Source organism: Octopus bimaculoides, chromosome 5, assembly GCF_046866305.1.
Source record: "Octopus bimaculoides isolate indiv1 chromosome 5, ASM4686630v1, whole genome shotgun sequence".
In the NCBI taxonomy this organism is placed as follows: Eukaryota; Metazoa; Mollusca; class Cephalopoda; order Octopoda; family Octopodidae; genus Octopus; species Octopus bimaculoides.
Genome location: NC_142932.1, coordinates 94,387,675 through 94,406,935, shown reverse-complemented (window position 1 = coordinate 94,406,935; position 19,261 = coordinate 94,387,675). Strand labels below are relative to the sequence as shown.

Here is a 19,261-nt window from a genome sequence, read left to right as displayed (position 1 = left end):
TTTTTTTCTAAACTTCTGTTCACATCCTACTTCAGGTAGTATGCTAAGCCCATAGACAGTAAGAATCAGAAAAGGTAACAACACCAACTTATAGAAATTTCATTTTTTTCACTCATTTCTTAAAAAAATCTCTTCCATAATCATTGAATCTAATTGTATTTGAAATCAATATACAGCAGCTCAAAAATAAATTTAATTTTACAATCTGCAGCAAACTTCAAAGTACTAAACACACTCACTTTTCTTTTAAGTTCTTACTTAATCAAAAATATTTAGTTAGAAAAGAAAAATAAATGTCAAGAACTAAGCTCTTTTTTTTATAACAAATCTTATCGTTGTTCAATATAGTTTAAAAATGAAACATGGCAAGTATGTGTATCTCCTGTGATGATACATAGCAAAACTAAGATTCTAGAGTACCAGCTGCGACTTTATTTCTGGTCATAGATGTAGGTGCAGAAATAAAAAGTGCACATTTGCAAAACGTTTAAATGTGAAAAAATAATATATTGGACATTTTTCAATAGTAAAGGCATATTTTTCTAGGAAATTTATTTCAAATATGAGATACAATTCAAACATCGAGAATAATGTTTAAAAAAATGTTTTATTACCAGAGATTGTGATTTGATTTCACATATAATTAACTTGGTATTGTATATGCATTTTATAATAGCAAAGCTTCAGCTTTTACAATACCAGTTTTATACAATTTATGGAATCATTTGTCCACTGAAAAGAAGTATTAAAAAAGCAGAAGTTTCAATTTGGTCAAACAAAGTTCATTGCTTTTTTTGCAAGAAAAAAGTTAATGTTTAAATTATGATTTAAAAACTACCTGGAAATAACATATCAAAACAAATAACTTTCTAAAACCTGTTATATAAACCCACGAAGCCCAAACTCCTAATAACCTTATTGCCCAAGATATTTTTGTTTTCCAGGTCTTTATTTATATCAGAGTTTGTATCATACAAAAGTTTTCATTTCTAAAGGAAATAAATTATAATTTCCTTCAATAATAAAATGCAGTCTGCATGTCTTAAGAATATAGTACCATCAGACAAATATTTTATAAACAAACTCTAAAACAACTGGAGTTCATGTTTTGGAACTATTTTTTTCAATCAGCTATGGAACACCTTGAATATTCAGCCAATGTATGTTTAAAAAATTTTATCAACAAAACTTCCTAATTACATTTTTAATCAAACACTTAGTAAGTAATATTTCCAAGATTTAGTGAAAACTATAAAAGTAGGTTTAAAATTAATTATTGTAATACAATTCTCAACAGGTATTCATATACTTGTGTAAGCATATTTGTTGAAGGTTTTCTTTAGTAAGTGCACTAAATTTTATGTGCCCCAGTTCACTCAGAAATCATATCTGCACATGCATATTGTCTAATGGAAACTAAATCTTCTACCTACAACCAATTTGATAAGGCTCAGTAGGAGCAAATATGAATATGTTCTCTTGACTATTGTACTTAACCAGTTTATAATTAAAAATTAACTGTCTTTAATTAATTATGATATGCCAGCTATATGTTAGATAATACATGAAACAATGCATGTATTAAATATTCTTCCACCCATTATGATGTGGAGAAGAACTTGAATTTTTTTAATTTTCAACAAATTTTCTTTCTTTAAGCCAACAAATAAACATTTCTGTATATTTATTTAGCTACTTGCTAAGATATTATCAACTTCTGGCTTGACTGAATACTTGCTAATGATGCTCAATCAGGCAGAAACAGATGTAGAGTTGTCTTGTTTTTTATGTGTGTTAGAAGTAGCATTAGTTAAGAATTGATATTTTTCTATCACTGCATAGTCAATCTTAGTTTAAGCTTTTTAATGCTCCATATACAAATGATTTTCTTTAATCAGTTTGATTAAAGAAAACAGGTCATTCAAAGATAAATTGGCTGCAGTTTACTCAAGATAAATAGTGATAAATGAATGTTGCTATTTATGTTGTGAGCTCATATCTAAGAACACTTCCTGTTTTGTTGTATGGTTTCCATCATTATTATTATCATTATCTTTAGATTAAACAGTTAAGAGTGGCCAATATCACATGGAAGAATAGGAACAAACAGACTAGTTGTGTGAAACTATGATAGGAAGTCTCCTTAACAACTACAAACACTAAATTTCTTTTACTTATTTGAATCCAATGAATTTGTAACATTGTTTTGATTTTAATTTTTTGTTTCATAAATGCTTCCTTTTTTTTTTTACATAATTGTTAACTTCATTTTAAATGAAGAAAATCTTTTCATAGATATGAGCCTAACAAAGAAATCATAATTATTACAAGTATCAGACAAAATACCTTACAGATTTTGTTCTGGCTCTACATTTTAAGTTCAAATCCTGCTGAGGTCAATGTTATCTTTCAGGGTCAATAAAATACAGTACCAATCAAGTACTGGGACTGATTTAATCAACTTCTGCAAAATTTCTGGCCCTATGCTTGGTTAAGTGCAATAATAATAATTATTATTTACCTGGTGTTGCTTTTCTCACTGATGTTAATATTGATATCAGCAATTAATGAAAATTTGCTCATTATAGTAGTTTATTTTTTTAAAGTTTTGCTAAGGCACATAATTCTAATTTTTGTAATAAACCAAACAAGAGTTCATGGTTTTAGATCACATATCCAATTCTTCATCATCCTTCAAGTATTTTTTGGTTAAATTTATTATATCATCTGAAATGTAAATGATGGAATCACTTTAAAGAGGAAATGTTAGAACAGAACAAATTAAAGGATTTCTTGGAATGATCATTTGACTTTTTTATTAGACATAACTGTATGGAAGAGCTTTGACATCTAAATATCATTTTAATTAAACTGATTATCTTTATTGCAATACTAAAATTTAAGTGAATGACTTATTAGATAAAGAGCTATCTCTATTTCAGAGGATCTGACTTCATAAATATGTTGCCTTCATTACACTAAAAAAATCACACCTTAAGGAAAGTTGGTAATTATATACAAAGAGATTGGCAACATGTTACAAAAGTCTTCAATGAATGAAATTTGGTCAGAGATGTGAGAACCTGCTCAGTACATGATCAATTAAAGTATTAAGACCCTCTCAAAAAAAACTACATGAGAGAATAGAGCAGTACTCCTGAATCATCAGATGATAACCAGAAATAACTGTTAATGGATTTCAAGCAAGAGATAGCTTAGGACCAAAGGTAGAAGCATATGATGCAAGTTGAGGATGATAACTGGATGAAGAAATGATGAGCTGATAGCAGACAGCAAATAGAGGAAAATATACCCCCCCACCACCACAAATGGAATAAAAGTGCTGATAGTAACTTAAGAGGTAAGCCATAAAGCAACTAAGCAAAAGTAAATTTCTAGAAAAATGGCAATAAACAATTTATGATAACGAAGATGGTAATGGACCATTATTGCTATAATGGATTATGTTAGTAGTCTACTTAAATTATAAATAAAATCTCCAAGAAATTCTGTAGGCTCACAATGATAGGCATTTAACCTATAGCATGTTAAGCATGACATAAACTTTACTGAATAAAATGCTAGTTATAACCCTAAGTGCGTAAGTGAAAACAGAGCATAGTAATCACTCATCTTCATCTGTGTGTTTGCAAAATTACTGGAAAATGGCTGAACAGATTTTCACCAAATTTGGCACAAATACACACTGGGTGAGTGGCTTGAAATGATGAAAATTTGGTTTGATTATCTTCAAACATACATAAATACATACATAGATATGTGACTGCATGTGTGTGTATGTGTGGATTCAAGGGTTTTGTTTATTTACAAGTTGATTTCTTAATTTCACTGGAGTATAAATAGCTATAAAATACCTATAAAAAACAAAAATAAATAAATAAATCATCATCATCATAATCGTTTAATGTTCATTTTCCATGCTGGCATGGGTTGGATGGTTTGACTGAGGTCTGGAGAGCCAGCAGCTGCACCAAGCTTCAATCTGATCTGGCAGTGTTTCTACAGCTGCATGCTCGTCTTAATGCCAACCACTCCAAGAGTGTAGTGGGTGCTTTTTACGTGCCACTGGCACAGGATCCAGTCAGGTGGTCCTGGCATTGATCACGTTCAGATAGTACTTTTTACATGCCACTGGCACGGGAGCCAGTCAGGCGGACCTGGCATTGACCAAGCTTGGATGGTACATTTTACGTGCCACTGGCACGGGTGCCAGTCAGTGGGCACTGGCCACAGCTACGATTCTGATTTTACTTGACTCAACAGGTCTTCTCAAGCGTATCATATCGTCCGACGCATCAAGGGTACTTTTAAATGGGCCAGACATGCAACACCGCATTCAGCCATGGCTGCAATCTCACTTTAGTTGCTGAGTCTTCTCGATCACAGCATATCTCCAAAGGTCTTGATCTTCTGTCACTGCCTCTGTGAGGCCCAACGTTCGAAGGTAATGTTTCACCACCTCGTCCCATGTCTTCCTGGATCTACCTCTAACAGAGTTCCTTCCACAGTTAGGGTGTGGCACTTCCTCACACAGCTGTCCTCATCCATACATAACATATGACCATACCAGCACAGTCGTCTCCTTTGCACATCACATTTGATGCTTCTTATGTCCAACTTTTCTCTCAGGGCGCTTACACTCTGTTGTGTATGCACACTGACATTACACATCCAGCAGATCATACTAGCTTCATTTCTTTATGCCCTCAGCACTCATGGCCCATGTTTCACTGTCATGTAGCATGGCAGTTTGCACATATGCATCACAGTCTACCTTTCATCCTAAATAAATAACAAATCGAACTTACAAATTTATGTTTATACCCAACAACGAACTACAGTACGTTTGATTCAGCTGCAATCATCGAAAGACGTTCAAAACACTTCTCAAATTCTATGCAATATTTTCTATAAGTAGTTCATTTTGTTCATTTTCATCTTCATATGAATCAACCCTCATCTGCATGTGTATAGATCATGGTTTACCTATGCGTGTAGACTCATGTGGGTACATACATACATAAATATGTGAATCTGTGTGTGTGTGCATGTGCGTGTGTACAGTGATAGATTTGAGGGTTTTGTTTATTTACGAGTTCTTAATTTCGCTGGAGTATAAATACCTATAATGGTGATTAAATCAAACTTACAAATTTCCCAATAAGCAAGTTTAGTCAAACATTTACAAAGCTTAATTTAGTGCAACTAAAAAGCATGGGCAAGCAATGCATTGTAAGTGACACTATAATTTGTGAAAAAATTTATCTGTGTGCAGGGTATGCATCACCCTTCCAAAGCCTTTTTTTTTTTAGCCCTGCACACGTAAGCGAAAGCAGGGTATTGTAATCACTCATTTTTGTGTGTTTGCAAAATTACTGGAAAACTGCTGAACGAATTTTCACCAAATTTGGCAGAAATACTCATTATAGCTATGTGACAGTGTGTATGTATGCGTGTACAGTGATGGATTTGAGGATTTTGTTTATTTACGAGTTGATTTCTTAATTTCACTGGAGTATAAATATTTATAATGGTGATACTTAAAAAACAAAAATAAATTTAAAAAAAAAAAAAAATCAAACTTAAAAATTTCTGTATAAGCACGTGGTCATATTATTTATATCCTACAATGAATTACAGTATATTTTATTCAGCTGCCATCATTGAAAGACGTTCAAAACACTTCTCAAATTCTATGCAATATTTTCTATAAGTATTTCATTTTGTTCACTTCCATTTTCATATAAATCAACCCTCGTCTGCGTGTGTATAAATCATGGTGTACCTATGTGCATAAGCATGTGGGGGTACATACATACATACCTAAATACATACATAGATATTTATTTCTTTACTGCCTACAGTGGGCTAAATGTAGAGGGGACAAACAAGGACAGACAAAGGGATTAAGTCGATTACATCGACCCCAGTGCATAACAGGTATTTATTTAATCAACCCCGAAAGGATGAAGGGCAAAGTCGACCTCAGCGGAACTTGAACTCAGAACATAACAGCAGATGAAATACCGCTAAGCACTTTGTCCGGCATGCTAACAATTCGGCCAGCTTGCCGCCCTTCATACATAGATATGCGACTGTGTGTGTGTACAATGATGGATTCGAGGGTTTCGTATATCTACAAGTTGATTTCTTAATTTTACCAGAGTATAAATACCTATAATGGTGATATTTAAAAAAAAAATCTAACTTACAAATTTCCCAATAACCAAGTTCAGTCAAACACTTACAAAGTTTAATTCAGTTCAGTTAAAAAGCACAGGTAAGCAATGCATTGTAAGCCACACTATAATTTGCGAAAAAATTTATCTTCACACAGGATGTGCATCGCCCCTCCGATGCCTGTATTTTTCATTATTCTATAAAATGCTCCTAAACTGAGAATTTCCAAAATACACAACAAAACATCTTCAATGATTTATTATTAGCTAATAGTCCAACACCATAATATCATTACACCATAAAGGTATTGAACCTCTGATTATATGTTCAATTCAGACCTTACATGTCCATTGTATTGTACTTAGGCAAAGCTTAAATCTGCTTCCTTCAATCTGGCTGCTTGAAAATACAAATTCAGAAACAAGCAGTTAGGAGTAGGAAAGGTATTAAGTTGTAAAATCTTGTTACAATAGTTTGCATATCATCATCATCATCATCGTTTAACGTCCACCTTCCATGCTAGCATGGGTTGAATGATTTGACTGAGGACTGGTGAACCAGATGGCTACACCAGGCTCCAATCTGATTTGGCAAAGTTTCTACAGCTGGATGCCCTTCCTAGCGCCAACCACTCTGAGAGTGTAGTGGGTGCTTTTACGTGCCACTGGCACGAAGGCCAGTCAGGCAGTACTGGCAACGGCCACACTCAAAATGGTGTATTTTACATGCCACCTGCACAGGAGCCAGTCCAGCGGCACTGGCAATGACCTTGCTCGAATGTTTTTTTCATGTGCCACCAGCACAAGTGCCAGTAAAGCGACACTGGTATATATCTACATTTAACTAAACATAATTTTAACTCGCATCATACTTGTTAAAAACCAGGTCTCACTCTACCTTCACAAAGAACTTAACGAAATAGAACAAGACAACTTGAGGAAATCCTTAGAGATTCAGTGAGATTGAAACCAAAAATAGGAGAAAAAAGACAGAAAAGTGATGACATTTAAAGAAAAGTGAAAAGAGAAAGAAGAAAAATTGTTACAGTCTTTCAATCTTCGACAATGTCAGACTGTAGTCATGATAACAATTTCAGATGTAACTTTGCATAATTTCATAAATAAATGATAAAATGAGAGGAAAGCATCACAACAACAAGATAAATATAAAACCCAAGTTCTATAATGCATTAGATACTTGGGAACAATTTGAAGATTGCATCTTTATTTCAAATATCTAAGGTAAATCAGTCTAATGTAGCCCAACTTTTATTGAACCAACTCATGGGATAATGTAGTTATAGCACTACAAAACAAAACACTCACCAATTATACTGTACTGCTACTGTTTACAGAAGTGAACTGTACAACACATAGTACAACTTACATGGAGATAAACGAGAGTTAAATGACTGGACTATGGATATTACATTATATAAATGATGGGGCACGAAAAAAGCTCTTTTGGTCAGAAAATCAAGACTTGACAAGCTGTGGCTCTAGTTTTACATCCCAAATCAATGTATTTTTCCCCATACTTACTTGCAATAATTGTAGTAGACTTCTGTAGTACACTGCCTGAATCCCAATACTCATTATACTGAAGAGTACCACTCACAAACACACGGTCTCTAAAAAGAAGAAAAGGGATTACTTGAAAGATTCGTATACAGTATTTGTGTGTATGAGGTTCTAAGTAGTTAAATGTTTAAAAACATCTTTGTAAAACTGTGTGTGGTTATGAGATAAGAATCAAGTTTCAGTAAATATCATAACTAAAGATCAATATCAAACTTATTAGTTCTTATCAATCAGAGAGGTATTACTTAGCAAAATGGCCTTTAATCTGCAATGTTAATCTAGCAGTGAATTGTTAGCATCAGAAGAAGAAACAATGTGAAGCATGGTAAATTGTTTCCAAAGTTCTCAACATTATATGTAAATTCTTCTGATTGAAATAATCTATCCAGTACAGTATTTCAATGTCTTGGCTATCTCTTGGATCATGAACTTTTAATATACATTTAAGAAAGGGTTCAAACAGCAGAAGTAGACTCTGACTAAAGCTGGGTTTGTATCTTGGTTTCAGCTCCCATTTGTAATCATTTCATTATCAATCCGAATTTCTGTACTTTGAGTTCAAACGCCACCAAGGTCAGTTTTACCTTTCATCATTTCAAGATGGATGAAATAAAGATACCATTCCATTCTGGAATGGTGAAATTTTAGTGTTAAACAAGAAGACAAGCGATCCAGGCTATTTGCTGCTTTAGGTCTTTAACCCTTTAGCATTCAGATTACCCTGTCAAACAATGCTTATTTAGTCACATTGTTTTGAATTATGTAATATCTCGTAGCTTCAAGATTTCGATCAGGTGACTGCTAATTTTTAGAATGACATTATAGTATAGGTGTGAGAGTGTAGGATCTGGATGGTTTGAACATAAAACAGGTTGAATATTTGAGCTGGATACAGCTGGTTTAAATGTTAAACGATTAGACATAATCCATCGCTCATTTATATACCACTTGATCCTTAGGTGCCTTAGTGGACTTAACTCTGTCACAAACTTTTCAACATAGTCTATGGTTTGAGGATAACTACTTACTTTACTCTCACTAGTTTTGGTGTCAAGAAAAAGCAAACAGTCATAGATTCTACCCTTTGCTGACTACACAGTAAAACTATAAATTTACATTGGTAATCCCTTCCCAATAAATTTAAAGCTATATGTAAAGAGATTAATCAAATATCAAGGCAATAAGAAAGCCTCTACGAACTTTGCTATAAATTTTCCATCCAAGAAATGTTTCTGTGTATCCTAAAGGTATCTATGTATAGTGCACTACTTTGGATAGGTGTTTAGCATCAAACACAGATAGGACACGAAGTATTAATACTATATTAAAACTGAAACAGTACATCTTCAAAATGAGTGTAGCATTCACAAACCATCGAATGAAACAGAACTTGGGAGACTGTTTACATTCAGTGAATGACACAATAAAAAGTAAAAGTTACAAATTGGTAAACCTTTATGAAAAATTTCTAAAATTACATTGTAGTCATATAATCATCAAGCAAAAATCTCTCTCTTACACTTTAAAGATAATAAAAAAATGAATAAGACAATTTACCCTTTCTTTATATATGCAGCAACTTTGTCTCGAAGTCCAGCTTTAAACACACTGACACGGTGCCATTCTGTCCTAGATATGGTTTCTCCTAATTCAAAAATATAAATATTAATATATCAAAATGTCTTATCATTTATTTTTCTTTTATTATCTTCACATAACTTAATAACTCATACAAGGCAAATTTTCACAAGTATACTAAAACACTATCAAGTTACCACTCAATTACTGAAATCAAATAGCTTGTGGGACGAGAAGACAAATATTTGATTTGAGTTCTTCTCTGGTGAGTAAGGTCTCATTGATATAACAGTTATACAACTCAGAGACAGGACTGGTGAATTAGCCAAAAAATTAGGCCACATTATGACCAACAAAGAAGCTAATATAACAGTGGTTTGCTTGATAATCTGCTACTAAATAACTCACCATACAAAGAGAAACAGTTAAACTGAAGGTAAATACAACTAGTCATAACAGTGAAACTTTCATATTCTTTTCTTTTTACTCATTTCCTTTCCTTTTTTCTTTATTGCTCTGTCTTTGTAAACTTTATAGAACTGCTTATTGAAGTTGTTTGCATGTCCTGTATAGCTCCTCTAGGTGTAGGCATGACTGAATAGTTAAGAAGCCTGCTTCCCAACTATATGGTCTCCAGTTCAGTCCCACTGCATGGCACCTGGGGCAAATGGCTTCTACTATAGCCCTGGGTCGACCAAAGTTTTGTTACTGGATTTGATAGGCAGAAACTGAAAGAAGCCCATCATATATAAGTATGTGTGTGTGAGATTGTGATGACAGCAAACAAGCTTCACCATCATACAAACAACATCACTCGTTACCAGCCTTCCATGAAAAATGTGTCTGGCTACGGGAAACAGATGAGGGTCAGTAACAAGAAAGGCATCTGGTCATAGAAAATTTGATTCAACAAATTTTGGCTGACAAATATAGATTTAACCTCTCTCGGACCTGGGTTTCTATGTCTAACTTTGCCCTCCACCTGGGTTCCTGAGCGAAAAAATAAATAGTTTCATATACAGCTCAGAGTAATGATTGCAGGCAAACTAATGGATAGAATCACAAAAAAAAATTCAGAATATCAATAATAGGCCTTTCATTCAAATACTGTATTTGTTAGGCAAATTAATGGACAGTGTTACAAAAAAATCCAAGAGAATAAAAATAATAGGTCTATCTCTCAACTACAGTATTTGTTCACCGTAATTGCTACTTTCCTCATCACTTTCACCAGTTTGATTGTCCAAAATTCTCTCATGTTTATTCCAAAGAATAGATATCATCAATAATTTCTTCAACTGTAAAAAGTCTAGGCCTTGCTCATTTACAAGACCAAGTGCTGGATTCATCACACATTTGTTTCTTCACAAAATCATTTTTTTAAAATCAAAAACGAAAGTAACAACAGCTATACCATTGTCAATGAGTTCTAAACACATTTGACAACAAAGCTTGCAATGTGATCAGGTGTCTAATTTTAGTATTTTATCTTCTTTTTCTACATCTGTTGTTCATTACTGCTTTAGTGGGAACCTGGCAGTGATGACACTTAAGCTATTTCTGCCATAACAGGAACATGGTGCGATGGTTAAATCAGAAATATCCCCCTAAGATGAAAGATCCTGAAAATTTATTATGATTTCATTGACAAATTAAAAAGGTGATATCTCAGCATTGTAACAACCCTTTCCTGGAAACTTCAAACAATTACAACCTTTAAGCAATCCAAAACATATTCTTGTAAGTAAAACAGCATATATATATATATATATATATATATATATATATATATATATATATGTGTGTGTGTGTGTGTGTGTGTGTGTGTGTGTGTGTGTGTGTATATACACACATATATATATATATATATATATATATATATATATATATATATATGTAGAAACTCTGCCAGATCAGACTGGAGCCTGGTGCAGCCATCTGGTTTGCCAGTCCTCAGTCAAATCGTCCAACCCATGTTAGCATAGAAAGCGAACGTTAAACAATGATGATGATGATACATATATATATTACTTGATTCAATCATTAGGCTGTGGCCATGCTGGGGTATTGCCTTGAAGAATTATTAGTTGAATGAATCAACACCAGTACCTTTTTGTTTCAAGCCTGGTACTTATTCTATCAGTTTTTTTTTTTGCCGAACTACTAGATTACGGAGACATAAACACACCAACACCAGTTGTCAAGTAGTGTGTTGGGGACAAACACAAACACAAAGTCACACACAAATATATATATATATATATATAGAAATATATATATATATATATGATAGGTTTCTTTCAGTTTTTGCCTACCAAATCCACACACAAGGTTTTGGTCACCCCAAGGCTATAGTAGAAGACACCTACCCAAGGTGCCATGAAGTGGGACAGAACTCATGACCATGTGATTGGGAAGCAATCTTCTTACCACACAGCTACACCTTCTTTTCTGATAAAAAATATATATATATCACTATAATCATCATTATCATCATTTAACATCTGTTTTCCATGTTGGCATGGGTTGGACAGTTTGACTGAAAACTGGTAAGCTGCCCACATGAGCTCTACTCACGTGTCAAGTTTCATCAAAATTGATAAAACGACATAGGAGGAGTTAGCTAACAACTCCGCAAACAAACACACCCACAGACAGAATTTCCCACATATGTAGCAGATATATATATATATAATTTTTTTTTTCAGAATGATAAAAAAACAAGGCTATGAAGATTTTAGTGACAAAGGGTGACTTGGAAACCAGGCCATGCATTCCATAATATAGGCCAGTCGCCAAGGTGGAGAGTGGGGCAGTGAAGATTTACTTTCCTCACCCTGGAAAAGTATCCCCCCACCCATCAGTCAATATGATATAAACTAATTTTAATGTGAAAAAAAGTACACAACTAATTAACTTACCAGAAGATTTAGCATAAACAAAGCTTGTTGCCAATGATAATATAATAACAGGATGGCTTTCTGAGCCACGAGCTTCTGCATCTCGTCCAATTCGACCAATCAAATTTACTTGGTTCAAACCTGAAAACAATAAAAAACATTACATTTATCAACATATATAATTCTGTAACTCTAAAGATTTATTTCAGTATTGTTTTTAGCAGTTTATTTTTTCTAATTCCTTTTACAAATGTAATAAACTGAATATGTCGTAAGTCTAAGCTGCAAACTTAATTCCCAGAATTTGGAAGACATTTTTATAGCACATTTATCTAACACAAAATAAATGCATAAAGTATGATTTCTGCTTCAAACTAAGACTGAAATTAGTTTCTCCACTTTAGCTCACAATCTTTGACTTCCTAGTTTTTGTCATCATACTTGTGAGATGAAATATCTTTGATATGATAAATCACTTCCTTCCATATTTTCCATGGTCCTCTTCCATTGTTGTTATATATCCATATCAATACAGCTGTCTTTTCAATACATATCATCAGTTGTACCAATGATGTCAAGCTCATCTGCAGCTCTTGGCATTCTGCTTTGCATGCAAGCAAATAAACTAACACAACTAATTTCTGTCTATTCTGTATCTGCACCTCACTATCATGCACAAACTTTTATATAATCAGCATGTAAAAATGAACAACAATGATCATAATAATCAAATGGTCACAGAAATTAGGCTAAAAATAAATGCATAATTTAAAGATCCATACTCTTTTATTGATATCAATCATTCAGCTGTGATCTTTAGAACAGTTTTGAAATTTTATCAGGAGCATACAATACCAATTTACAAATTTCAGAATGTAACTTACATTTTTCAAACTTTGGAAGAGATGTAGCATCTTCAGTACACCGAGCTACAGGGACACCTATGTACTTTGTATGGCGTAGCAACTACAAAATATCAAAATAACATCATGTAATGTCTGTATTCTATGCTGCATGGGTTGCACACATTTACAATAAAAGAAAATTACAGAATACAGTACAGAAATGCAGCAGATACCAATTAATCTGTTCAGTTCCTTAATAGAATCACTGAGTTTAGAATGGACAAAAATAACTGAAGTTCTTCATACTTTATTCATTTATTAGAATTAAATTTCCAGTTTTAAAAAAATCAATATCAAAATGTAAAATTTTAGGTGTGTCATAGAAAAGAAGTTGTGAGTTCAAATTCTTTATGTTGCAATGTAGATGTTTTAAATTGTATTCAGAGACTACTGATACAGAAAACAGAAATAATTTCCTGGAAAGATAAACAGACTGAGCTGAAAATTTTCCCTACAATGACAATGAAAAATTAATATGATAGCAAAATAATATGACCAAAACTTGTAATATTTTCAATATTCCTAAGGTTATGAACAGATTTCTGACTTTAAAGATAACACTTCTAATATTATCAATCCTACTACAATTCTAATTTATTGATGATTTGCTTTGAATATCCTTTCTACTATAGGCACAACACCTGACATTTTTGGGGAAGGGACCAGTCGATTACATTGATTCCGAAAGGATGAAAGGCAAAGTTAACCCCAGCAGCATTTGAACTCAGAACATGATAACAAACGAAATGCTGCTAAGCATTTCAACCCACAATGGTAACAATTCTGCCAGCTCACTGCCTTTTTACTTCCAATATGTTACAAAAATTTTCATTTCTTCTACCTGACAGGAACATATGACAAAAATGCCAGCAATTAGTTATTTATGATATACTAAGGTTCATAACAGACTGACACAATTTATGTGGCTAGATTCTTCTAACAAACTTCTTGATCACAATTAAAGTAGCATCAGTCACATTCTCAAAACCTGTCCAGTTTTTTAAGAATCTGTGATTGTAAATGGATTTCATAAGATGACTAGTTATCAAATAAACCATTTTCTTTTATAGCTTCATACTTTATGGATAAGATAACCCGGTTAACAAAAATCAATGACACTGTAACTAGACTGAGCAGGCCACTAGATGTTTGATATCCAGAATATCATATAATGGATATATAATTGCAAAAGCACTCTATCTACATTTTAATAAGTGTCAGAACAGAATTAGCCTCTTGTAACCTCTTAGATGACCAGATGTTTGATCACTATTGCTTGTTGATTTCTTTATCTCTAAATTTAATCTCATTTAAGTATCAAAAGTTTAGAGATTATATAAAAAAAATAATCCTCAAGCATGGCTGTGTGGTTAAGAAGCTCACTTTGCAACCATGTGATTTTGGGTTCAGTCCCACTGTGCAGCACCTGGGGCAAGTAACTACTATAGCTCCAGGCTGACCAAAGTGTTGTGAGTGAATTTGATAGACAGAAGCTGTATAGAAGCCTGTCATGTGTGTGTGTGTGTGCATATCTATATACAGAAATAGCAATTTCTGTTTGTGGCTGTGTGCGTTTGTGAATTTGTTACTTTAACTTCTCTGAGACTATCCAACCGATCTTAATGAAACTTGACTTGTGTGTGGAGCTTATGCCCATGCGGTCACTTATGCACTTGGAACTTCAAAAAAATCGATAATTTTTAATCAGCATCGTTTTTTTCAAAAATCAATAGGATATTTCAATGCAAATTCTTGTATGAATGTTATTTTCTGTCATAACTTTTAAAGTTTTCAACCGATTTTCTTGAAATTTTATACACAGATGGAATGTGCTAAGGGGTTGAGACAAATAGATTTTTACCTAGGCCACTCAAGCAAAGTGTAAGATGATTTTTGATGTTTTGATTAATGATATTTGGCCTAAATTGTTGTGGGATTAAAATGTTCATCAATTATTTTAACATTCTCAGGTTGCTGTAGCATGAATTTTCTTAACACCTCACTTAAAATTATCGATTCTAAATGTTGCAATGTTGTGTGCTAAAACATGTAACATGTATTTTCTTAATACCTGCACTTAAATTTGTTAGTTCTAACCATTGCAATCAATATTTGATTCTCACGATCAGTGGAACTTTACCCATGAAACACAGTCATCAAATTAAGTGCATGTGCATTTAAAATTTTCTCTCGGGCTGCAAGAGAATTTGCCCAAAAATGATACAAATTGTCACTTTTGTATGCTTTTTGTTTCTCATAGCATCTTACAACTCTTATGACCGCCTTGTTGTCGCCTCTGCACTCCAGCTATTTTTGTAAGTATAAAATCTCTTTTCTCTAAATAATTTTTTGCTTACTTTTCAAACTTTTATGTTCTTTCTTACACAGCACTCCTTTACAATTCCCTTCTTCATGTTTCCATTGAATATATATTTGCAGCTTTCCAGTCATCTGACCAAACGATTGCCATTTTCTAATTCCATACGTATTGATTTGTATTATTGTTTCATGGATGAATTTGCTTATGCTTTCCATTATCTGTCCTATGTGTTGATTTCATTTTTCATCTGAGAGAAATTAGACATTGTAATGGGTAGTGGGAATATCCCTGTTCCTGGGTATTACTGGGTACCTCAGCTAGTATATATATATATATATATATATATATATATATGTGTGTGTGTGTGTGTGTGTGTGTGTGTGTGTGTGTCTTGCAAGTTACTTGGTAACATCACTAGTGTTGATGGCACAAGAAAAATCACCCTGTACACATTGTAAAGTGGTTGGCATTAGGATGGGCATCCAGCCATAGCAATACAACTGGAACTTTGCAGTTCAGCAAAAACGACTGAGAGAATAAGTACTAGACTTTAAAATGATAACTGGGATTAAGTTACTCGATTAAACCCTTCAATGTGGTGTCCAACAACTAAAACAAGTAAAAGAATAAAACTCCATGTCATGATACATATAAAAGAAAAAATCCTAACATTAAGATTGCCTTTAGCCTAAAGATACCTAATGTATGGAAACTTAACTGACATACTTGTAGTGAGGTAAAAAAATTTCATCCATTAAAATTACACCCATACTGATAAAAACAATTATTATTAACATGTCTAATTCTGGTTGAGACCCCTCCACACACCCCAAATAACACCGGACTTCATCAGCGAAGCATGGTTTACCTGTGATTGCTAGCTTTTAAAATAATAAAACCTTAGTTAAAACAAACCAACAGGAGATGAACCGAAAGTCTCGTGAGATATCCCTACTTGTGCTTGTAAACTTATATATTTCGCTATTTAAATCTAAATGATAAGGCAATCCATTGTTAAATTTGTCGAAAGCTGTTTTTGGTTTAATTTGTAATTTACTTTCCATTATTGTTGTTTTATACATTCTGCTTACACCAACTGTTACCCAAGCAAGACGAACAGTCAAAACTTAAATTGGAGACTTGCTTGAATCTTTACAAAACTAGTGGACCAAGATAATCCGAATTGTATAAAATATCTAATTTTTGATTGTCAATAACAGAAGTCTGCGAAGTATTCTAGTTGATTTACAAATCTTAATGTACTGTCAGCGATTATTTCACGAAAACCGAAAATATATAACAATTTTCAGAAGCGTTCTCATCCAGAGTGTCGGAATTTTCTTCGAACCAGAATTATTTCCAGTCTTCCAAATTTTTGCCTCACCTCCCAAAGACCAATCTCAGATCCCCAAACCCTCAAGCATGGCTGTGTGGTTAAGAAGCTCACTTTGCAGCCAAGTGATTTTGGGCAAGAAGTAATGAAACGATTTGATAGTAACACAAAGCAATAATTACAAAATAGCAACTGCAATCTCAACGTATCAAAAATGCACACAACATATGGTCGTGAAGATATTCAGGTACTTTGGGCGGAGTTTCAGCTGATCCACCCAACTCTTATACGTTGTCATTATAGAGTTATGTCCCTTATCTCATTAACGCTTACATATAACTTGTAATAAATATATATAAACAATTCTGTATATGTGTGTATTTTTATATTTATTAATGAGATTGTAGTAATTGACGCAGATAAATAGAAATATGCTTCCGTGAAAGTTCATATTTTTTTAAACTTTAAGACAGGTGTATATCAGTCTCTATACATTCTTCTTTAACTCGTCTCTTAACATTTATTCATAATGTTTGTTTTTGATACAGAAAAATAGTTCATCTACGACTCCGCAGCAGTACTCAATAAGATAAAATAAATATATACACAAGAAGCACTGTAAAGGTAAACTACCAGAAAAAAAAGAAAGAATTCGTGACTCAGCTTTTAAACTTTTAGTAATATTAATTCATTTACGCAATGTCACTAAAAAAAAAAGGAACGAATATCGCTCAGATTCATTTGTTTTTATCTACAAATCCCAGGTTTGTGCTTATTAAACATCAATAAATACATAAAAGTTTATAGGAGTAATTGAAAACAACGGTTGCAAAGATAAAATCACAAATAAACTATCTCTTGTACGTGTGAAATATTGTATCAACAAACACACAAACCTATCCTATTACAAAACCGAGTCACATAGGAGGCTTAACGCGATCACTCGACTTGCTACAAGTAGCAACCGAATATTCTTCACGTCTTGTCTTACAAAAAAAAAAAAAAAAGAATACACACTGTCTGAAACAAAACGAGATGGTCATGGCTGGAACGCCTTTGCTCAGTAGGCTCTAACAATACACTAACCTGAATTAAGTTGCGAGTGAACATATTTGCCGCGTAATATGAGATAGAATTAGAAGGTTGGAGGGATATGAGAATGAAAGAAGGTTTTAATGAGGGCACGTGTTGACATGCAGGAAGTGTTATCAGAATAGCAACAGCTTCGAAACAAACAATAAAATAAAATATTTCAAGAAAAGTATTAGTAAAAAAAATTGGGGGAATTTCCAAATTTGACAAAAAATAAATAAGGTAGTTAATGAAGTTAATAGCCTTCTATCTTAAAGCTATTAATATTTCTATATAGTTTTGCTTCTTGTAACAACTACGATGAGTACAATGGTTTGGGAAATATCGGCATTAATTGCGCGGTTTTCGTTTCTAATTTCAGTATTTCCTTTCAGTTCGTCATAACAAAGAGAAAAAAATACTTGTTTGGAATGAATGGAAAAAAACTAATCAGTTTTGAAGTCGAATTGTTCTGTATTTTTAAAAATTATGCGTTACTATAAGCTTTTTTTAAACATATTTCGATTCCCGATTGTTGCAACTTCTTTTCATATTCACCAGACTATCTTTTTGTCTTACAATCTTACGTTTTCTTTCCCCTAACCCTAACCCTTACCTTATAAGGCTACCCACGATGAAATTTTGATTTTCCCAAATTATGTTAGAAGAATCCAAATAAATTATTCGTTTTAGTTGATACATATCACGATTATCCAGTTAACTGTGAATCTATAATTCTGGGAAGATTTTGTGCTAGTAGATCGACATGAAGTTAAGTTCCAAATTAACTGGTATGCACTTGCACATATATAGATGCATATGCTGTAAGAGTCCCAAGTTCTTATATAGCTAGTTGGAAAAACTTTAAACAACAGGTTATCCAAGCGAGTGTATACATATAACTTTTTTTATGTATAACTTTTATTTTTCAGAAGCATGTATATATGTATACGCGTGTATAAGTGAAGGGCCTGCGAATGTCATGGGCACATTTTCTTCCTCCCGGCCGAAATTATTATTAAAATGAAAATTGAACACTATTATAAAATAACTGGTTAATGCTGAAGCATTATTGATCACGTCTGCTTAATTGAGTTGACTTGTGTCTTGACAAAAATACTATTTCGTATAATTTGAAATCGTAAGACGAAAATAATTTCCTCACTATCCTGACTATTCTGATGTATTTTTTTTTCTTTTGCTGAATACAATACTTTAATGGATGATAGTTAAAAGTTGTAATATTAAGCCCTCCCTCAAGTGACAGGGTACCAAGAGGTACCCTATGCATTCAGGCCAGTCAAGACTTGTGAATGAAATGAATAGGTGAGAATTATGCAGTAGCCCAATTGTACGGACTATACGCTGTTTTT

General features: G+C 33.2%; 1 protein-coding gene across 1 annotated transcript; it reads right to left on the bottom strand.

Annotated features, from left to right (window-relative positions):
* Positions 1–588: 588 nt before the first annotated feature.
* LOC106876227 (single-stranded DNA-binding protein, mitochondrial) lies at positions 589–18,038 on the bottom strand. Its single transcript, XM_014924700.3, has 6 exons — positions 17,904–18,038; positions 13,144–13,225; positions 12,281–12,400; positions 9,339–9,426; positions 7,743–7,831; positions 589–2,727 (listed from the first exon to the last, which is right to left on the bottom strand). The coding sequence occupies exons 1-6, from the start codon at positions 17,925–17,927 to the stop codon at positions 2,669–2,671; spliced, it is 462 nt and encodes a 153-aa protein (XP_014780186.1). The 5' UTR covers positions 17,928–18,038; the 3' UTR covers positions 589–2,668.
* Positions 18,039–19,261: the final 1,223 nt, after the last annotated feature.